This window comes from Lycium barbarum, chromosome 12 (genome assembly GCF_019175385.1).
Source record: "Lycium barbarum isolate Lr01 chromosome 12, ASM1917538v2, whole genome shotgun sequence".
Taxonomy (NCBI): domain Eukaryota; kingdom Viridiplantae; phylum Streptophyta; class Magnoliopsida; order Solanales; family Solanaceae; genus Lycium; species Lycium barbarum.
This window is the reverse complement of record NC_083348.1, coordinates 71704086-71721551: the sequence shown is the minus strand read 5'-3', so window position 1 is coordinate 71721551 and position 17466 is coordinate 71704086. Positions and strand designations below refer to the sequence as shown.

The following is a 17466-nucleotide window of genomic DNA, read 5'->3' as shown; positions in this document are numbered from 1 at the left end:
ACGTATTCGATCTTTTGCAACAATACTCACTCAAAACGGAGCTTATTTGCAGAAACTCGACTTTCAAATTTTGAAACATCGAACTTCAACAATGGCCGTTCTATGGAGTTTCTGCTTCCTGTTCATATTCCCAGCCGTAAATCAATAGACAGCCACGTTTTTCAGCTTCAAACAACATTCTCCTACATATTCTATTCAACAAATTCGAATTGAATGTGGGTAAGGGACAATGGAGATATACCTGGGCAAAAAAAGAAAAAAAATCAAACAAAATAATACTATAACCACTGCGAAAAAATGAGGGAAGAGATGATAGTAGATATACCTAAACGAAAAATGAAAACATAAAACCAAATGGGGAGGTACTGGACAATGGAGATATACCTGTTGAAGTTGAAATTAGAGAAGAAGAAAGAATAAAGGAATTGTACTGTGAGCAATGAAAACGTTGAAGTTTTAATTTGGGTTAACGGATGCAAAGTTATTTTAAGGGAATTTTACATAAATGACTACACTCTGGGGGTTTAAAATTTGTCATAGTTACAGTTTTAATATTTACATTGCGTAGCTATAGTTTCCTCGCTGTATTCATAAAACGGCCTAGATGTATTCATGAATACAACGAATAAAAAAAATTCAAAAATTCTTTTCACTGTATTCAAGTCATATGTATTCAACTCAGCTGTATTCATGTCAAATGTATTCAACTCAGTTGTATTCATCTATAGCTACTTTTACATTATATTCACTTTATTGTATTTAAAAATCAGTGGTATTCAAACAACATAAATACAAAAAAAATTGTATTCAACTTGCACAACTGAGTTGAAATTTCCCAAAAAAATTAACGAATACACTCAAATACTGAATACAAAAAATAAAATTCACTGTATTCAGTTGTATACATTTCAAATTTACTGTATTCATTTTGTATATAAAAAGATCTCCTTCAAAATACATGCGATAAAACACTGTATACACTCCAATTTGAAATAAATAAATAAAAAAAGCTCAGATCTGCGTGTTCATTGATTTTTGCATCTACGTCGTTGCAATTTGAAATTAAAAAAAAATAAAAAGCTCAGATCTGAGCCGCCACTGGAAAACGACCGGAGGCAGCAACGACGTAGATACAAAAAAAAAAAAAAAAAAGCTCTCTCTCTAGAAAAACAATAAAGCTCAGATCGGTTGTTGATGATGAGAAGGTGGCGACGGCGGCGGCAACGATGGTGGTGTGGAGAAGATGATGACCGAAGAAAGAAGGGGAAGGAGCAGTGCCGATGGTGGCGACAGATCTGGAGGAAAAATGAAGTGGTGTGGAGAAGGTGAATGGATGGAGATCGATAAGAAGGGAAAGGAGCTGAGGATGGTGGTGACGTCGGCCATGGTGGCGGCGGAATGGCAGTGGAGTGGCGGTAAGGAGAGAGAAAATGGAAGAGAGAGCAGAAGGGAGGGAGAAGTAGTGGACTTGAAGAACATTGAATATTTTTCATGGAAGAGAGAGTAGAACAGAGGGAGAAGGGAGGGAGGAGAGAGAAAAATGTGGATACAAGGGTTGCTTTTTTATTTTAACCTATTTTGTATGTTTTAGTTATGGAGTGTAATTGATATACACCTTTTAGTTATGAAGTGTAAATTAATTAAAGTATAGCTACTAGATAAAAATAAGGTCTAATGTTAGCCACATCATGTAGATTTTCCTTATTTTAACTCTACATAGACAGTAGGCCATTTTAAGAAAGAACCTCAAAATATGAGCCCAATTTGGTTGTAATTGGGCCCAAAATGATATACAATGTAATCAAGTCTAACTTTTATCTTATATACAAATAATATTTAATTATTCTTATTAATTAATAATAGATTATTGATCATTAAACCCAAGTCTTGGTTAATCCAATAATTAGTATTTTATTTGCTGCATGTGTCCCATTATCCATCCACCTACCAACACATTGCAACAAACTAACGATGGAAAAGGAAACGCCATAGTCCTAACTTTTATCTTATTATAAAATTTTCTTTTCACTTGTATGTTTTATCAAATCAATTTTTTTTTCTCCGGATGCTATGCTTATCATTTGATAACTACATCAAATACTAGTAGTCAAATTTAAATTTTCAAAGCATAATAATAAGGTTAATTTAGTGAAATGAACTCGGTAATAATTTCTTAAGGGGAGTGTCAAATGACGCCGCATAATCTCTTCATCCTTAATTCGAGTCCTCAAAATGTTAACTGGAAATGGTTTCTCCTTAAGGAACCTTATGCGGCGTCCAAATTAATCGGAACCTTTAAGGTGTGAAAGCATGGGAAGCGAACATGATTAAATACCCTGGTAGTTTGTCACGCCCCAAATCTGGGGAGCGAGACCGGCACCTGGTGCCTTACTTGATCCCTAGCGTACCATCAGTAACTCATGCTCTAGACATACATACAACAATCTGAGCCAACAAGGCCAACTGCAAATAAAACATAACATCTCAGGCCGACAAGGCCGAACTCTATAATCTGTAAATGATGAGCCTCTCTCCAAATGGGATCATCTCAATATATATACATATCTGAACGGGCCGACAAGGCCACTATGTATATCTGTAAACAGCAAAAGCCAAAACAAGATACAGGCAAGGGCCGAGAAGGCCACTGTTTTGATATACTGAATGTACAAGATACAAGCCTCTAAGAAGATCAAATTGTACTGTGGTCGGAACAGGACGCCGACCTACCCATTATCTCCATATACACAAAGCAATACTAACTATAGACCTGGTAACTCCGGATGAAGTGGAGCTTACCAATCAAGCTGATACTCTGCATTATCTACTGGGGAGCTCTCTCTGTCTGTCTATCAGAATCTGCAGGCATCAAATGCAGTGCCCCACGGAAAAGGAACGTCAGTACGAATAATATACTGAGTATGTAAGGCAACTGAATAACTAAAACTGATATATGAAATCAACTAAGAATCAACGATACTCTGGAATTACACTTACCTGCTCTAACCCATCTCTTATATAATATAACAGCATAACTATCTCTGTATGGCCTTATGAGGCTGTGTATATCTCTGTGTAATAATAGTATATCTCTCTAACTCATAGGTTGGGCATATATATAATATATATATCTCCGGCTCATAGGCTGGGCATATATATAATATATCTCTCTGACTCATAGGCCGGGCATATATATGGTGTATCTCTCCGACTCATAGGCCGAGCATATCTCTCCGACTCATAGCTCGGGCATATCTCTCCAGCTCATAGGCCGGGCATATATATAGTAAATATCTCCGACTCATAGGCCGGGCATATCTCTCTAGCTCATAGGCCGAACATATCTCTCTAGCTCACAGGCCGGACATATCTCTCTAGCTCACAGGCCGGGCAGATGTAATATATAATAGTAGTACTGTATATCTGTCTCTATGTATATGTATAATCTCTCTGTCCCTTCTACTGACGCTAAACCAGCAAGAACTGGATATGAATTCTGATAGGGCCGATCTAATACAACTGACACATGATAACGATAACAAAAGGCTCTATAAACAACTCTTCTTTTATATAAACTATTAATATGAGAACTCTATGTTATACTCTTTCCTCGTACGTTTAATGGACTCTTTCTTAGTAGTATTCATGCCAATGATACAACTGACACATGATAACGATAACAAAAGGCTCTATAAACAACTCTTCTTTTATATAAACTATTAATATGAGAACTCTATGTTATACTCTTTCCTCGTACGTTTAATGGACTCTTTCTTAGTAGTATTCATGCCAATGATAGGAAGGGAATGGCCTTTGCATGCCTTGCGAAATAATCTGCCCAACAACCACGATAAGCTCAACTCGTCGTACCTTAATCTACAACAATAAAAACGACACTATCATCACACTAAAAATAATACTACTATAGTAATTCGAACGATAAACTTATTTTATAACAAAATACGCAGCATCTCCCCTGTTTATTCCACATTCCTCAAGTTCATAAGAGTCACAACAACAGCCCAAACAACCAGCAACTCTATAATAAGCTTGCAACTCAAAACAATGATACAACGAGTGGCAAGCTCGGTTTATGACTAATAAAACTATAATTTCAAACCCTTTATTCTTTCAAATACATGTCAACAACAATATACTAAGGTTATACCATTAATTTCCAGTCATAAAATACCACAAGAACAACCTCAAAACAGTTCAACAAGCAACAGCAACACAACTACGATTTCCAACTTTTATTTCACGGGTTCTCAATCATACAAGCTAGCTATGACTTCTACAAGCTCAATGCATAAAGGAGGAGTGAAATCTTACCTTATTACACTTAGAACAACTCTCCACATGAGCTTGAACAAGTCCAAAATCAGCAAACACAAGAAGAACAAGAAACTCAGTAGCACCACGGGATTTTCGGCGTTTGATTTGAGTTGTTTACCTTTGATTTTGCTCTTTGGTGATATGAAACATTTTGGAGAGAATTTTGGGATGCATAGGATCTGAAATGAGTGAGAAATGACGAAAGGATCAAGTCCCACCGCTTTATACACTTTTAGAAAGTTCCACCGCCTAAAGTGGGTCCTAAAGGGGCTGCATGCGCAGTCTCGCTAAAATGTGAATATCTCTCTACTCCGATATCATATCGACGAACGGTATAACGCGTTGGAAACTAGACTCGTAGACCTTCAATATGGTGCGTGGATCACTCCATTTCTCCAAGCATATTGGGAGAAAAGCTCAGTGACATCTGACCCAAATTTTCGGTAAACTTATGAACGTAACTTGTGACAACTTTTGCCGACTTTTGTTTTACAACTCGCTTGACCTTCAAAACATAACATATGACTATTAAGCATTTCAAACACCTTAAAAAATGACCTCCTTAGCATATTAAGCACTCCTTGTTTTTACCGCGAAAGTGCGGGTTATAACATCTTCGATTCGTCCAAACTCCAACCCTCACGATTCCTTCTTAACATTTGTTTTAACATACCGTTATCTTTGTAAAGGCCCTTAACCTCTCCGGCTCATATTGATTCACTTACGGCGCATTCTAACATGAAAGTACGGGGTGTAATATAGTCCTAGCCGCAAACGATGAGTGTTCGCCCTTGTCTACACGGGTTTGTCAATGCTTGAACCGATTGATCAGAGTGAGCTACGAGGTTAGTCTTTTAGGATCCACTTGCTTCAAAGTGCCCATTAATCATTTGTTAATTTCAGGAATGAATACCGAATCTCGAGTGAGATTTCAAAAGCAATATATTGGTCAGGTAACTGAATGACCGCGATGGTTTCATCTACCTGGGTTACGACTCCATTGGTTTCACATATTGAGGAAGAAAATTTGGTGAGTGCTTGAATGCGACCTAAATTCAAACACAATCATAAACGTTAGGAGCATTTTTTAACCTATTCCGTTCTTTAATAGATGTTCAAGTGTCTTTTAAACGACTATGAAGAACAGAAGACATAATATAGTCTTTTCTTTTAGATTATTTTATACTCACATATTTATTTAAGGAGGATATTTGCCTCCTTTATTTTATGTTTAGTGAAGTTAGGTTGATGTACTCCACTTTTGTTTCACAAAATTGTGACACATTAAAAAGAACTTGGTTTTAGTGTCGCGTATTTTATCTCTGACGTAAATCTTGCTTATTTTGATTGAATCATTGACGGTTACAATGATTTCACATATATAGGTACAAATGAAATAAACAGACCAACCAAGAAATCCGACTTTCTTCTTAACCGAGATCGATAAATACCTTTCCTACAAAGCTTGTCTACAAGATATATCCCTCGTATCCACAACCATCAACTGCTAAAAATCTCAACATCCTTAAAGTGAGCAAAACTTCTAATGCTACTACAACGCTAGAAACATGAGTTCTCTACAGTGTTTTGTACTTTCAGCGAAACAGGTGCAGCCAGCTCATATATGCCGTGTTAAAGTGCTCTCTGTACCATTGCTAATGTTGAAGCTCCATGATCGAACTCTCATGCATAAAGGAGGTGAAATATTCCAACCTAACATACTAAGCTGTTTAATGTTCATGACCAACTGCATCAGGAAGCGACGGAGACGAGCCAGCACTGATTTTGCTGGGCACTGGTGTATTCATTCTTGATTGGCGTTTGGTGGGGACAAGCACGCTATCGTTCTCCAGTTTCATCATGAAGTCCTCATCTTCATCCTCATCTTCATCTTTGAAAATAGGATGCACATAAGAATTTTGAAGGTAGCTCTTCAGATTAAGGTTCGGTTCCCTTGCTTGTTCCAGAGTATCTCTCCTCCTTGCTTCCTGTAATCAAGAAGAAGATAGCATCAGTTGTAGAGAAATTAGAAGCCTTTGGAGAAAAACAAAATGGAAACACTGCCAATGTTTTAAAAAACTGAGCTAAAACTACTATAACAGCGAAAATTCTTATTTGCGAGATGTGCTTCTACACACCTGTATCGGATATCTGGTGAAAGCCGGCTCATAACGACCTTTGCAGTATAAGTGAAATGAGATGGTCAGCACTGGAAGGGCAATCAGGAAAGGTGCTGACTGAGCAGCATGTTTTGTACTTAGCAAGCCCAGTAGAGATAACTGAGAGAAGCACAGAGCGAAAATTATACGTCCATGAACATCTGGCCAGAATGCTGCTGCACTTTCGTACTCCTGATTATATACATTAATAATCTGCAAAGTCTCATGAAAAGAATCCATCAGAAAAAAGCTAATTGTAACATGCAAACATATGTCCAGATAGTAGTGTATGCAAATAGCAGACTGAAAATAAGATTTACTAGGAGATGTGAAATCGGTCATGGAAAAGTTTTATCAAGCATCAGAGAATTCATCTACAATCCGATATATTAAATCTCCTCCTTTTCATGCAGAACAATTGCCAATACAAGTACAGTACACAAACAATGTACACAAACAATCCATAGAAGTATTAAATGAATAGAAGACACTACCATAATAATAGACCTGCTGTGCAGACTTGTTAATTACATTATTCACAATGAATAACTAAAGGGTCATTATATGTTATACTCCCTCCGTTTCAATTTATGTGAACCCATTTGTGACTGGGCACGGAGTTTAAGAAAGAAGAGAAGACTTTTAAACTTGTGGTGTCAAATGAGTCAACATATATTTTGTGTGACTATAAATCATTGCATAAAGGTAAATTGTTTCCAAATATAGAAAGGGGTCATTCTTTTTGGCACAGACTAATAAGGAAATAGGTTCACATAAATTGAAACAGAGGGAGTATCAAGGATAGTTGTACAGCTCAATCCTACATGCATCTCCAGCAGTACAAGTTTCCATATTTCCTTCGTCTGAATAAAATATGGGAAAGACTAACCAGTTAACAAATATCCCAGTTATTAATATAGTGTTGCATGTGTCCAAGATACAACATTAAAACGGCTTTCATATGAACACAATATGGGAAAGACTAACCAGTTAACAAATATCCCAGTTATTAATATAGTGTTGCATGTGTCCAAGATACAACATTAAAACGGCTTTCATATGAACACAACATATCAAGGATCCCATGAAATTCCATATCTGATCCAACATCAAAGCTAAGGTAATCCCTAGCATCTCACTTAAGTAGGTGTAGGGCATACAAAACTACTTCAAAGGACATCAATTTCGTCTTGACGCCATATTCGTTACAATTACAATAAAGTGTCTCATCTTTTTTTGAAACTGGCAAATTAAAATAAAGTGTCTTTATCATATATACTTGTTATGAGTAGACTCTCAAGTGCACGTGAAGTTCTTGCAATATCAGCAAGTTTGTGTACTTATAAACAATATGATGTAATAAAGCACCACATGTTCTAAAAACTAAAGGTAGTGGAAGATATAAAAATGAAAAGAAAAAGAGAAGACGAACCTGATGACGATATACTACATATGCCAGGCCAAAGAAGACCAATATGAACGGAAGCAGAAATGGTGTGACCACAGCATAGACAAGCCCCAATAAGAAATATAATTGTATCTGTGGTTCTCCTGTGTTGAAACCAACGCTTCCAGGATCCATTGCCTCTTCTCTATCTTTTTCAGTTTTTACCAAGAAAAAATTCTTCAAGTGGTAAAATATTAGTGGCTTCAGTCTTAGGATCTCTCCAGCAATACCAGCCCACCCATCCACCATTATATAGGTTATGAAGAAGGATGCTTTCATAGGGACTGCAACACCAATTGTTTTAGGGATTCTGCAGAAAATATAGGAAATTTTATTGCAAAATGCTCTTAGGTAATAAGATATGGACTATCAAAGAATGGAAAGCTTTTATTATCACCTAATAGAAACATAATATAAGACTCTGCAATACGAATGTACTAGCAGAATCAGCACATAAAGAACCAACCATATATTGGCTGGACTCAATAAGACAACTCCTAGTCAAGCTGACAAGACAAGACATTATGTAACATGCTACAATTAAATCTCTCTAAGATATAGGGAACTTAGCTATCCTCTCAGGTGTGAAGAAAACCTTCTAGAAACTAAAGGGACTTGTCAAACACATACCAGTATTCAACACTCATACTTAAGTCCCATGTAACCAGTCTTATCAAAAGCGAAAAGCACAAAAAAGCTCTAAGGTCAGCTGGGGCTTTAAGCGCAAAGCGCAAATAAAGCGTGTGGGCTTTAATGAAAAAAAGCGCAATAGTGCAAAAATACAAATATATATATATGTTTAGTCCAAGATTAATAATAATAAGCATGAAAAACAAATATATGGACAAAAAAATTGTAAAAATATTACGATAAAGTGAACTATCAATCATCTAGTGTCACCTCCTCAAGAGAGGCTCATTGGCAAGGAAAGTATGTCTTAGAGCCTTGATGACGACACTAAAGCGCACATAAAGCGAGGCGAAGCGCTCAACATGTTTTGAGCCTCGCTTCAGGGCTTAAGCGCGCTTAAAGCGCGCCTTTGATAACACTGCATGTAACATACTTCTGGAGGTAGAAATTTAGAGCATGGCATGCTGAACAGGAACAATCTCGTAATTAGAGTGGGTTTTAGGATAGTAAAAGAACATAAATACATGATGGCATGCATGGTCTACATGAGCGTTTTCACAAATAGGATGAGGCCACTTGTCACGAGGAAGCCTAGCCTATATGAATTGTTTCCTTCTCTTTTTCTTCTAGTAGGGGTCACATATCTATTGTTTTCTTTTAACACCCAACTTCACCAGGACTACAAAACTGGTCCCCCAAATAAACATTTCTCCAAGTCCCTAGAGAACTGAGCTTCCCAGACACTGATATGCCTCTGGTAGAGGAACCACGTCCTTCCAAAGTGGCCATCAGTTCTGATCCCCTTCGCTATAAAACTAGGTCTTTTGTTTGTGTACTCTAATTTGATTCATTGGAGTGGACATTCTGGAAAGCTACATTTGACCTAGGAGATTGCCAAGTTTAGGATCAATACGAGAATGACTGTGCTCGGTCGTTTCTCTATAGTTATAGACATCTTTCAGAGTATGTGAAAACAAGGTCTCAGTGGCATCAGGCTTAACTCCATGTGTATGTCCAAAGACGTTGCTTTACTATTCTGAATAACTGATTAGAGCAGAAATGAAAGAGTATATCTCTATGTGGACATCGCTATACCTGCATCAGATAGAACAATGTCCACGTAGAGACACATCATTATACCTGCATCAGATAGAACAATGATCACGTAGAGACACACTCTTTACGTGGCCATTGTTCTACCTTCAACAGAAGCAGACTCTAACTGCATTTCCAAACTTTCCCCATTGATTCACAAGTTAAAGAAATAAAGGCTGAGGCAAATCTAGTAACATATTTTCATTAAAACAACGTACTGGTTTGCTGATTGGTTGAGAAAGGAATTTAGTTGTTCAAATGCAGCTCCTGCAATTATGTTCCCGAGGAACACATTCACAATAGTGAAGATGTAGAATTTAGATGCAGATTTCCTCTCTAGAGCTGATATGCTTAGCCATCCCTCAAATTTGGACATTATCATCAATATAGTAGGCAGAAATATGAGAAAGATCTTCAAAGCAATCCCAGGTAGAAAACCTTGGATGAATGACTTGATGAAAGGTCTGCATGATAGATCAGCAGAATTATTAGCGAAAGAGTAACCACAAAATATAAAAATCAAATGAGCTACATTTGAGATAAGCTGGTGCTCAACTTCTACGATCAATGATTGGCACAAATACCAACTCAGACGACAGCCCATTTCTTAGTGCAAAGACCAATAGGATAAAGCAAGAAAAGAACTCGGAAGAACCATTAGCAGAGTTGATACAGCATATAAAGTAGTGTTTCATTGCTGAGTATGACTTGTCATGTCAATTCAGCATCACGAAGAAATAAAAAAATTCATGGAATACCCAACAATTGTTATTCCAGTTTTGTAGTTCTCCCAATAATCATAGATAGCATTACCAAGGAAATAGCTAATAGCATTTTTAGGTTGCATTCTTTTGTCAAGCATCTCTTTGCGAGTGATGACATAACGATAAAAGCGATTATCTCAGGGAATGACTAAAAAGCTAAACTAACTGTGCACTATTCACACAATTATCAAACAAGTTCCAGTAAGTACTCACAAATATTAAACCACTAGATTTTGTTTTTGAAATTGTTGTCACGAAGAGACTTGAAATAGATGAACTAGGTATATCACCATCAAGGATCATGAGTACAACAAATACTAAAAACGAGAGATGGGGCTGACTTCAGAACAAATATATAATGTGGTACTCACACGTCAATGATAACTTTTAGAAATGGTGCTCTCTTTGTAATCCCCTCAATGCTGGCAAGGGTTTGGACAAATGCAATTGGGATCATGAAGAAGAATGTCAGAAAAAAGAAGATAACAGCAATTATGAGCTTCCTAATTGTCAAGGAAACATAGGGGATCGCCAGGTTTTTCCAAAATATATCACGCGGCTCTGGAGCCCATTCTGTTAACCACAAGGTTGGATTTCTGGATTGCTGTGTTTGTGCACAAACAGCGGCACCCCACCGGCTTTTGAAGGAGACAAACGCTGCAGGCACGATAGACTTTGGGTCTTTTCGTACCCTTTGTTTCTCTTCAGCTATCTACAATTTAAGTCAGAACCAAGGCATTAGTAGAATTAGAGCTGATTTAGAGCAAGGTCAGGTAAATGGTTGATGAAAAGGTAAGTTATGTCCAATAGGATATCTTTTTCTAGTAAATAGGAGAATCTTTTTTTCTAGTGGAGATTCTTTCTATTCCCAATATAAATAAAGAGACACCTATCAGTGTTCAGTACTGGTGAAAGTAATTCATTCAGTATTATCCATGACACACTCTACCTCTGATCTAACACGGATAGGTCAATAACATGCCGATTGAAAATCTTTCAACTTATTTAGGGAGACGCAAGTGTGGTATTTACCTCTTTTGACAATCTTTCAATTTCAGCAGTCTGATGGTCAATTGCATCGACTTTTTCTCCAAAGCAGCCAAGGAAACCAGTCTGCAAATTTGGAAAAAGAATGCACTGAAACAACTTATCCCTTTTAAGGTAGACAAAACTTTGTCAAAAAGGTACTAATTGAGCCTCAGAACATATTTTATAGTATTAAAAGTTAGAAATAACAATCTGTAGAATTAGGGACACATCCATACCTTCATCATAGGCCGTTTTGATTGATCCCTGGAGTACTTAAGCTGGTAATAGTCGAGCCAATTTTGCTTACTCTTCTTCTTCTTCACCAATTTTGCTAGTTTGTTGGCATCATACACGCCCTATAGTAGAATCCAACTATGTGAATAAAGATGAAATAGTATATCAACATAAAACATAAAGCATACATTAAAAATATGCATATAATAAGAAAATTTTAATCCATCCTATTGAAATATTCAACATGCCAGTGACTTCTCTCACATAGGGATACTAAATTTTAAGACCATCATATCAGCACGAACTGACCATAATTATTCTACAAGGGAGAATAGGCAGATAACTGCCTTGTAAAGAAGCATTAGGGATGAGAAGGATAATAACGAACAAAGTTACAGAATTTTGTTCATTGAATTTTCAGTTACTAAAATAGATCATAGCTTTTAAGATAAGAAAACTTTCAGAAGGTTTCACACATAAAAATCCTTAGTGGATGATTCAAACTTCTATTCCTTGCCTATAAGTTATATTCAGATCTTTACGTTCTACCATGTTATTTTGTCACATCATAACTTATCAAAAACCTCCATTTTAGTTCCTAATGCCTCTGGTTGTCACAAATGGCACAGAGATCTTTGCGTTCTATTCCTTGCCTATAAGTTATATTCAGATCTTTGCTAGACCATGTTATTTTGTCACATCATAACTTATTAAAAACCTCTATTTCAGGTCCTAATGCCTCTGGTTGTCACAAATAGCATACAGAGCAAAATTTCTTCAATAGCACCCAGAGCACAACCTCTTCTTCCCCTGCAGAACTAGTTTATGCTAGGACATAATTCCTTAATCTCTTCCCTTCCTACTGCAGTAATAAGTAACAACTATGAAAATTTTCACATTTGGGTGAATGGGTGTGCTCAATGTAAGACAATTCTCCAACTAGCCCAAAGCTCTGGGCGCTTCAACAAGGAGCATATTTTCAACAATGAAAAATACATCACTTTCTCAAATGTTTAAACACCAAAACAGTATGAGATACTTGTCTTTTTTATCAGTAGAACAGCATGAGATACTTGTATTCCAGCAGGTTCAAACCTGTTGCATGAGATAATGATCTTGATGGTTAACCAGGAAAAAGTGCTCCACACATTCACTAACTGATTCATCGGCATCAGGCGGAACATTCCTAACAAGGACCTGTAACAATCAAATTTTAGCGCGCGAATTAATGTAGATAAAAGTTGCAGTCATTGTTCAAGATAGTAGGCATAAAGAATCCAAATGACAACAGCAAATGAGGTCTACTCATTCTACGTACACTTGGTCAATTGTTTACCCATAATGAGAATGTAGATATGTTCCTCAACGAAAGTTCTCAGGAGGACCATTTATGTGTCAAAATCTAAGAATACTACTATGATTAGCTATCTCAAAAAAAATAAAAGGTATACACAAGTAATCGATGCAAATACACATTTTCTATATGCAAAGCAAAACTTGAAAAACCCCTGCAAATATACTTACTCTATAGTATACTCCCTTCTAACAAATTACCCCAACGTCATCAACTCTCTTAATATGAATTGACTAAGATATGAACAAAATGCATCACAAAGCCGCATAATTAACACCATCAAGGGGAAGGAATGCAAATTATGAGATCCTCAACTATTGAGCTGCCTTTCTACTGCTTAATCAAATGGCTCATATACATAAAGGAGTAATTGTTATGAATATCATTGCAAAAAATGCATGGACATGTTTCGCTCCACCTGATAATTCAATGAGGTAAAAGTAAACTTTTGTCTTCTGTAAACTGCTTTCAGAAAGCTCAGAAGATAATTTCAAAAATAAACAAGAAAGCTGAAACTTTGATTACTCTCTTAAGTTTGAACAGTTAAGGAGAAATACCATGTCAGCATCAATCTATGTATATTAACTTTCTGAAAACATTATCCCATTGGTAGACAACATATGCTTCAATGATTATACACTCTTTCCCAGAGATTAAATTTGTTAACACTGAAGAATTTAGATGTTCAATTTCAAAAATTAAGGTGACATACTGTATATTGGTCAGGGCGACGTTTTTCAGAAGCGACAAACTGCAGCCTCATGGCTGCAACATTTTCATACTCAGTTTTTAGGACATAGCAGGTCCAAAATGTGAAGGCATAGGCCATAACAATATGCGTCCAAAACCTGCGAAAATCCAGGTCAAGATGAATTACAACCATGGAGTTTAAAAGGTATTGCCATTTTACTGGTTGACAACATCTCCAAACCTGAGTGACCCAAGTGGAACATTTGAAATGGAAAGCTTATCAATGTCGCTATAAGTAAAGTCGGATTTTGTCAGAGTGCTATTTGTCCAATTTACGGGTACCAGGATAGCCCATGCAAGCAATGTTATAGGAACAAAGATTTTCAGCCTGCAGAAATCAAGAAGCAGCAGTAATCATCATAGACCGCCCAGTTTCTCACACTAGACACAAAGGCAATACACTTTAGCAGGAAAACAAAGTCGCTATCATGCTGATTCTTTTTCCTGTTTCTGTAGCAACCTCAAATGGGACTGAGGCATACTTGACTGATTGAATGTTACACCTAAATCCCCTTTTCTTATAGGGTTCTTTAAAGATAACGATAAAGATCCTATTTTAAAAACGTGACTCACCTATTTATCTTGATTTTATAGTATAAACCAACAGTCTGATAAAAAAGAGGGAAAAGCGTCAAAAATGTCCCTCTATTTGGCGAAAAGGGCTAAAAATATCCTCTGTTACAAATTTGGGTCAAAAATACCCCTCCCGTCATTAAAGTTTTCAAATATACTCCCTCTTAACCGAAATTCCCAAAATAACCCGATTTCATTTTTAAACCCGACCCAATTACATGAAGAACTCATATGCGACCAACTTATTCCCGAGTCCTATATCTGGAGCCACTAGGCACAAGAGTGGCTAACCCATATGGTTTTTTTATTTAGTTGGGTCGGGTTTAAATGGAGCGGGTTTAAAAATGAAATCGGGTTATTTTGGGAATTTCCGTGAAGAGGGGTATATTTGAAAACTTTAATGAGGGGAGGGTATTTTTTATCCAAATTTGTAATGGAGGATATTTTTAGCCCTTTTCCTAAAGTAGAGGGGTATTTTTGACCCTTTTCCCTAAAAAAGATGAGATAATCCAGTATGTTCGGTTTTTTTTTTTTTTTTGAACAGTTAACATTTCTATTAGTATGTTCTGACTTTTTTCTGCTGTTATCTCCATGTTTGGTCTTGTTACAACAACAAATATGTGGTTTTTCGTTTTATGATTACTGTTTGAAGTCAATCCTATTACTGCTACAATCAAATGAGAAGTCACATATCCTAAATAGAAATACAGCCAGTCACCTTTTTTTTAAACAAAAAAAATTTACAGCCACATTAACTTAAAATAAAAAGATAAACAATGACTAATCCTTCAAATATCAGTTCGTTTCATAGAGTCAATTCTGTTATTTCCATATGGATGCACCATGCATCATTCTTATCTGAAATGAATCCTTTTAACATGACAAAGCAAAATAAAAAGCTAATAACACAATATTGTAACATGTTAATCAATATGGTTGACCAAAGAAAAATACCGGCATGATTGACAGAGTGGTTACTATAGCAATCACACAGATATTCTTTATGACTCCAAAAGTGGTATCAACAATTAAAAAGACATACCCTAGCAAGTATATCCGCAAATAAACAGCAGAGTCCAACCCCGCATGGTCAATAAGCTCAGGTTCAGGCATTTTCAGTGCATCCGGTATCCAGTTCAGAAACCTTACATATGCCCTCCAATCAACATTAACAAATTTCGTGACTAACGGCCCAGAGTGGGTGGGACTGTGCCTCAACCCCTTAAGATACCATTTGGGGAAATAAACTCTGTCATTGAATGGTTGAAGCCGCAGAATTGCAAATGCCACAAGAAAGATTAACGCAGATATAATATTTATCGCTGCTGAAAGGCCTATATCTGCAAGTGTCGCCATCTAGTACCTGTAAAGAGAAGGTCAATATCCTGCTTGGATCAGCATGTTAAAATAAATGGAAAACATACACTTCCGGGCCTTATGAAGCCCCACGAGAGAGAATAATCAGATTAAATATAAGCTGTGCAAGTTTTAGCATCTCAAACTGGGAACCTCACACTATGAAACACAATCGCTGAGGGTTCTGCTTGTATACACAGTAACACCAAACAAATTTTATAGGATCAACATTTATGGACAAAGATAAATACTTCCTTTCCACTTTTTGTTACAATATGAACTTCTATAACAATACTCAGATGCTGTATACCAACTTACTGTTTTAAAGGACAATCAGAGTACATATAAGATGCTGCAAGTTTTAACATATCAAACAGGGAACCTCACACAATGAAACACAATTGCTGAAGGTTCTGCTTGTCTACACATTAACACCAAACAAATTTATAGTATCAACATCAATGGACAAAGATAAATACTTCCTCTCCACTTTTTGTTATAATATGAACTCTTTTAACATAATTCAGATGCTGTTTACCAACTTACTGTTTTATAGGAAGTTTCAGTTGGATTACTTTGACTTCAAAATTACCAGCATGCTCGAGAAGACGAGCTTCTCAAGGATGCAGTCAATTGCGAAGCAAACAATAGACTATACATGCATATATACATCAGGGCAAAAAAATACCATATAGTAATTGATAAGACAATTTAAGGGAAAATACAACTGATCATCTCTATTTCTTTAACTCATAAAATCATGGTAAAAAGGCAATTTAAACAACACGAATAAGAAAATCAGCTCACCAAAAAAAAAAAAAAGGTCTTTTTAACAGTCAGAATTCACAAAAGATCAACAAAATTCAGAGCTTAGCAAACACATGAAAGCTCATACAACATTCAGAAAACTACTTATTTCTTCATTGGAATTAAACAAGATTTTAAGCAAAAGTAAAACCCCAAATAAGCACTTAGATTCATCAACTAAAACCCCTTTCAAGCACAAAAACATAAAAAGCAAAACAGAGAAAGAAGATCATACTATTGTAAAGTGAGTTGTTTCAATTACCAAAACCAGCAAGAAAGAGAAGCAAAGTAACAATTTCCCAATCTGAAGAGTTAAAATCACTTCAAAGCTCCATCAAAGCAAAGAGTAGTCTCTTTTTCTCCTACTTTAACTAAACTCCAAGCCAAATAAACCAAAACCAACCACAATTATGTAATGTACTTCCTTTTCTTCCACTATCTTGGGTAATAAGTGAATATAATTACCATACTAGGAAAATTATGCAAGAAAAGGAAAGGGCAAGTTTTTTTTGTCCACCCACCAAGCCAATATATATAATGAAGATTTTTTTTCTTGTACTGTTTTGGATAATAATGTAAACAAGATCAATATGCAAGAAAAATGAAGCCTTTTTTTTTTTTGCCAAGAAGTCTAAACTGTTCTAACACGGAGATGCTTTTAAGGGATGTGATGTTAACGTTATTATTTTCAGTGGAAACCAAATCGATCTTTTTCAATTGTATATATGGAGTAAGTAAAAATAAATATTTAATGCTAGAATTAATTATTTTATATTTATTGAGAAGTTTTCTTACTTAAGCTGTCGGCAAAATACCACGTGGGTAGTATAACGGCTACTTGCCTGGACCACTGTATGTCTGATATTCAGTTGAGCCCCTATGCTTTGAAAATTACATAAAATGACTTCTTCTATTGTATGGTAGACAGATTTA

General features: G+C 36.2%; 1 protein-coding gene and 1 long non-coding RNA gene across 4 annotated transcripts; both read right to left on the bottom strand.

The window, feature by feature from the left end:
• Window positions 1–2470: 2470 nt before the first annotated feature.
• LOC132622381 (uncharacterized) lies at window positions 2471–5417 on the bottom strand. Of its 2 annotated transcripts, none has more exons than XR_009575881.1 (2): window positions 4333–5417; window positions 2471–3876 (listed from the first exon to the last, which is right to left on the bottom strand). It is a non-coding gene; the product is annotated as an uncharacterized LOC132622381 (long non-coding RNA). The 2 variants fall into 2 exon arrangements; XR_009575880.1 differs by having other exon boundaries at window positions 2471–2859.
• Window positions 5418–5758: 341 nt separating this feature from the next.
• On the bottom strand, window positions 5759–17191 carry LOC132621587 (calcium permeable stress-gated cation channel 1-like). 2 transcript variants are annotated; one of them, XM_060335916.1, is made up of 12 exons: window positions 16769–17191; window positions 15413–15733; window positions 13979–14125; window positions 13760–13895; window positions 12789–12890; window positions 11696–11815; window positions 11463–11543; window positions 10802–11142; window positions 9885–10130; window positions 7927–8251; window positions 6474–6707; window positions 5759–6323 (listed from the first exon to the last, which is right to left on the bottom strand). In XM_060335916.1, exons 2-12 carry the CDS (start codon window positions 15724–15726, stop codon window positions 6066–6068), a joined length of 2304 nt encoding a protein of 767 aa, XP_060191899.1. In that variant the 5' UTR covers window positions 15727–15733; window positions 16769–17191; the 3' UTR covers window positions 5759–6065. The 2 variants fall into 2 exon arrangements, with proteins under 2 accessions (XP_060191899.1, XP_060191898.1); XM_060335915.1 differs by having other exon boundaries at window positions 16796–17191.
• Window positions 17192–17466: the final 275 nt, after the last annotated feature.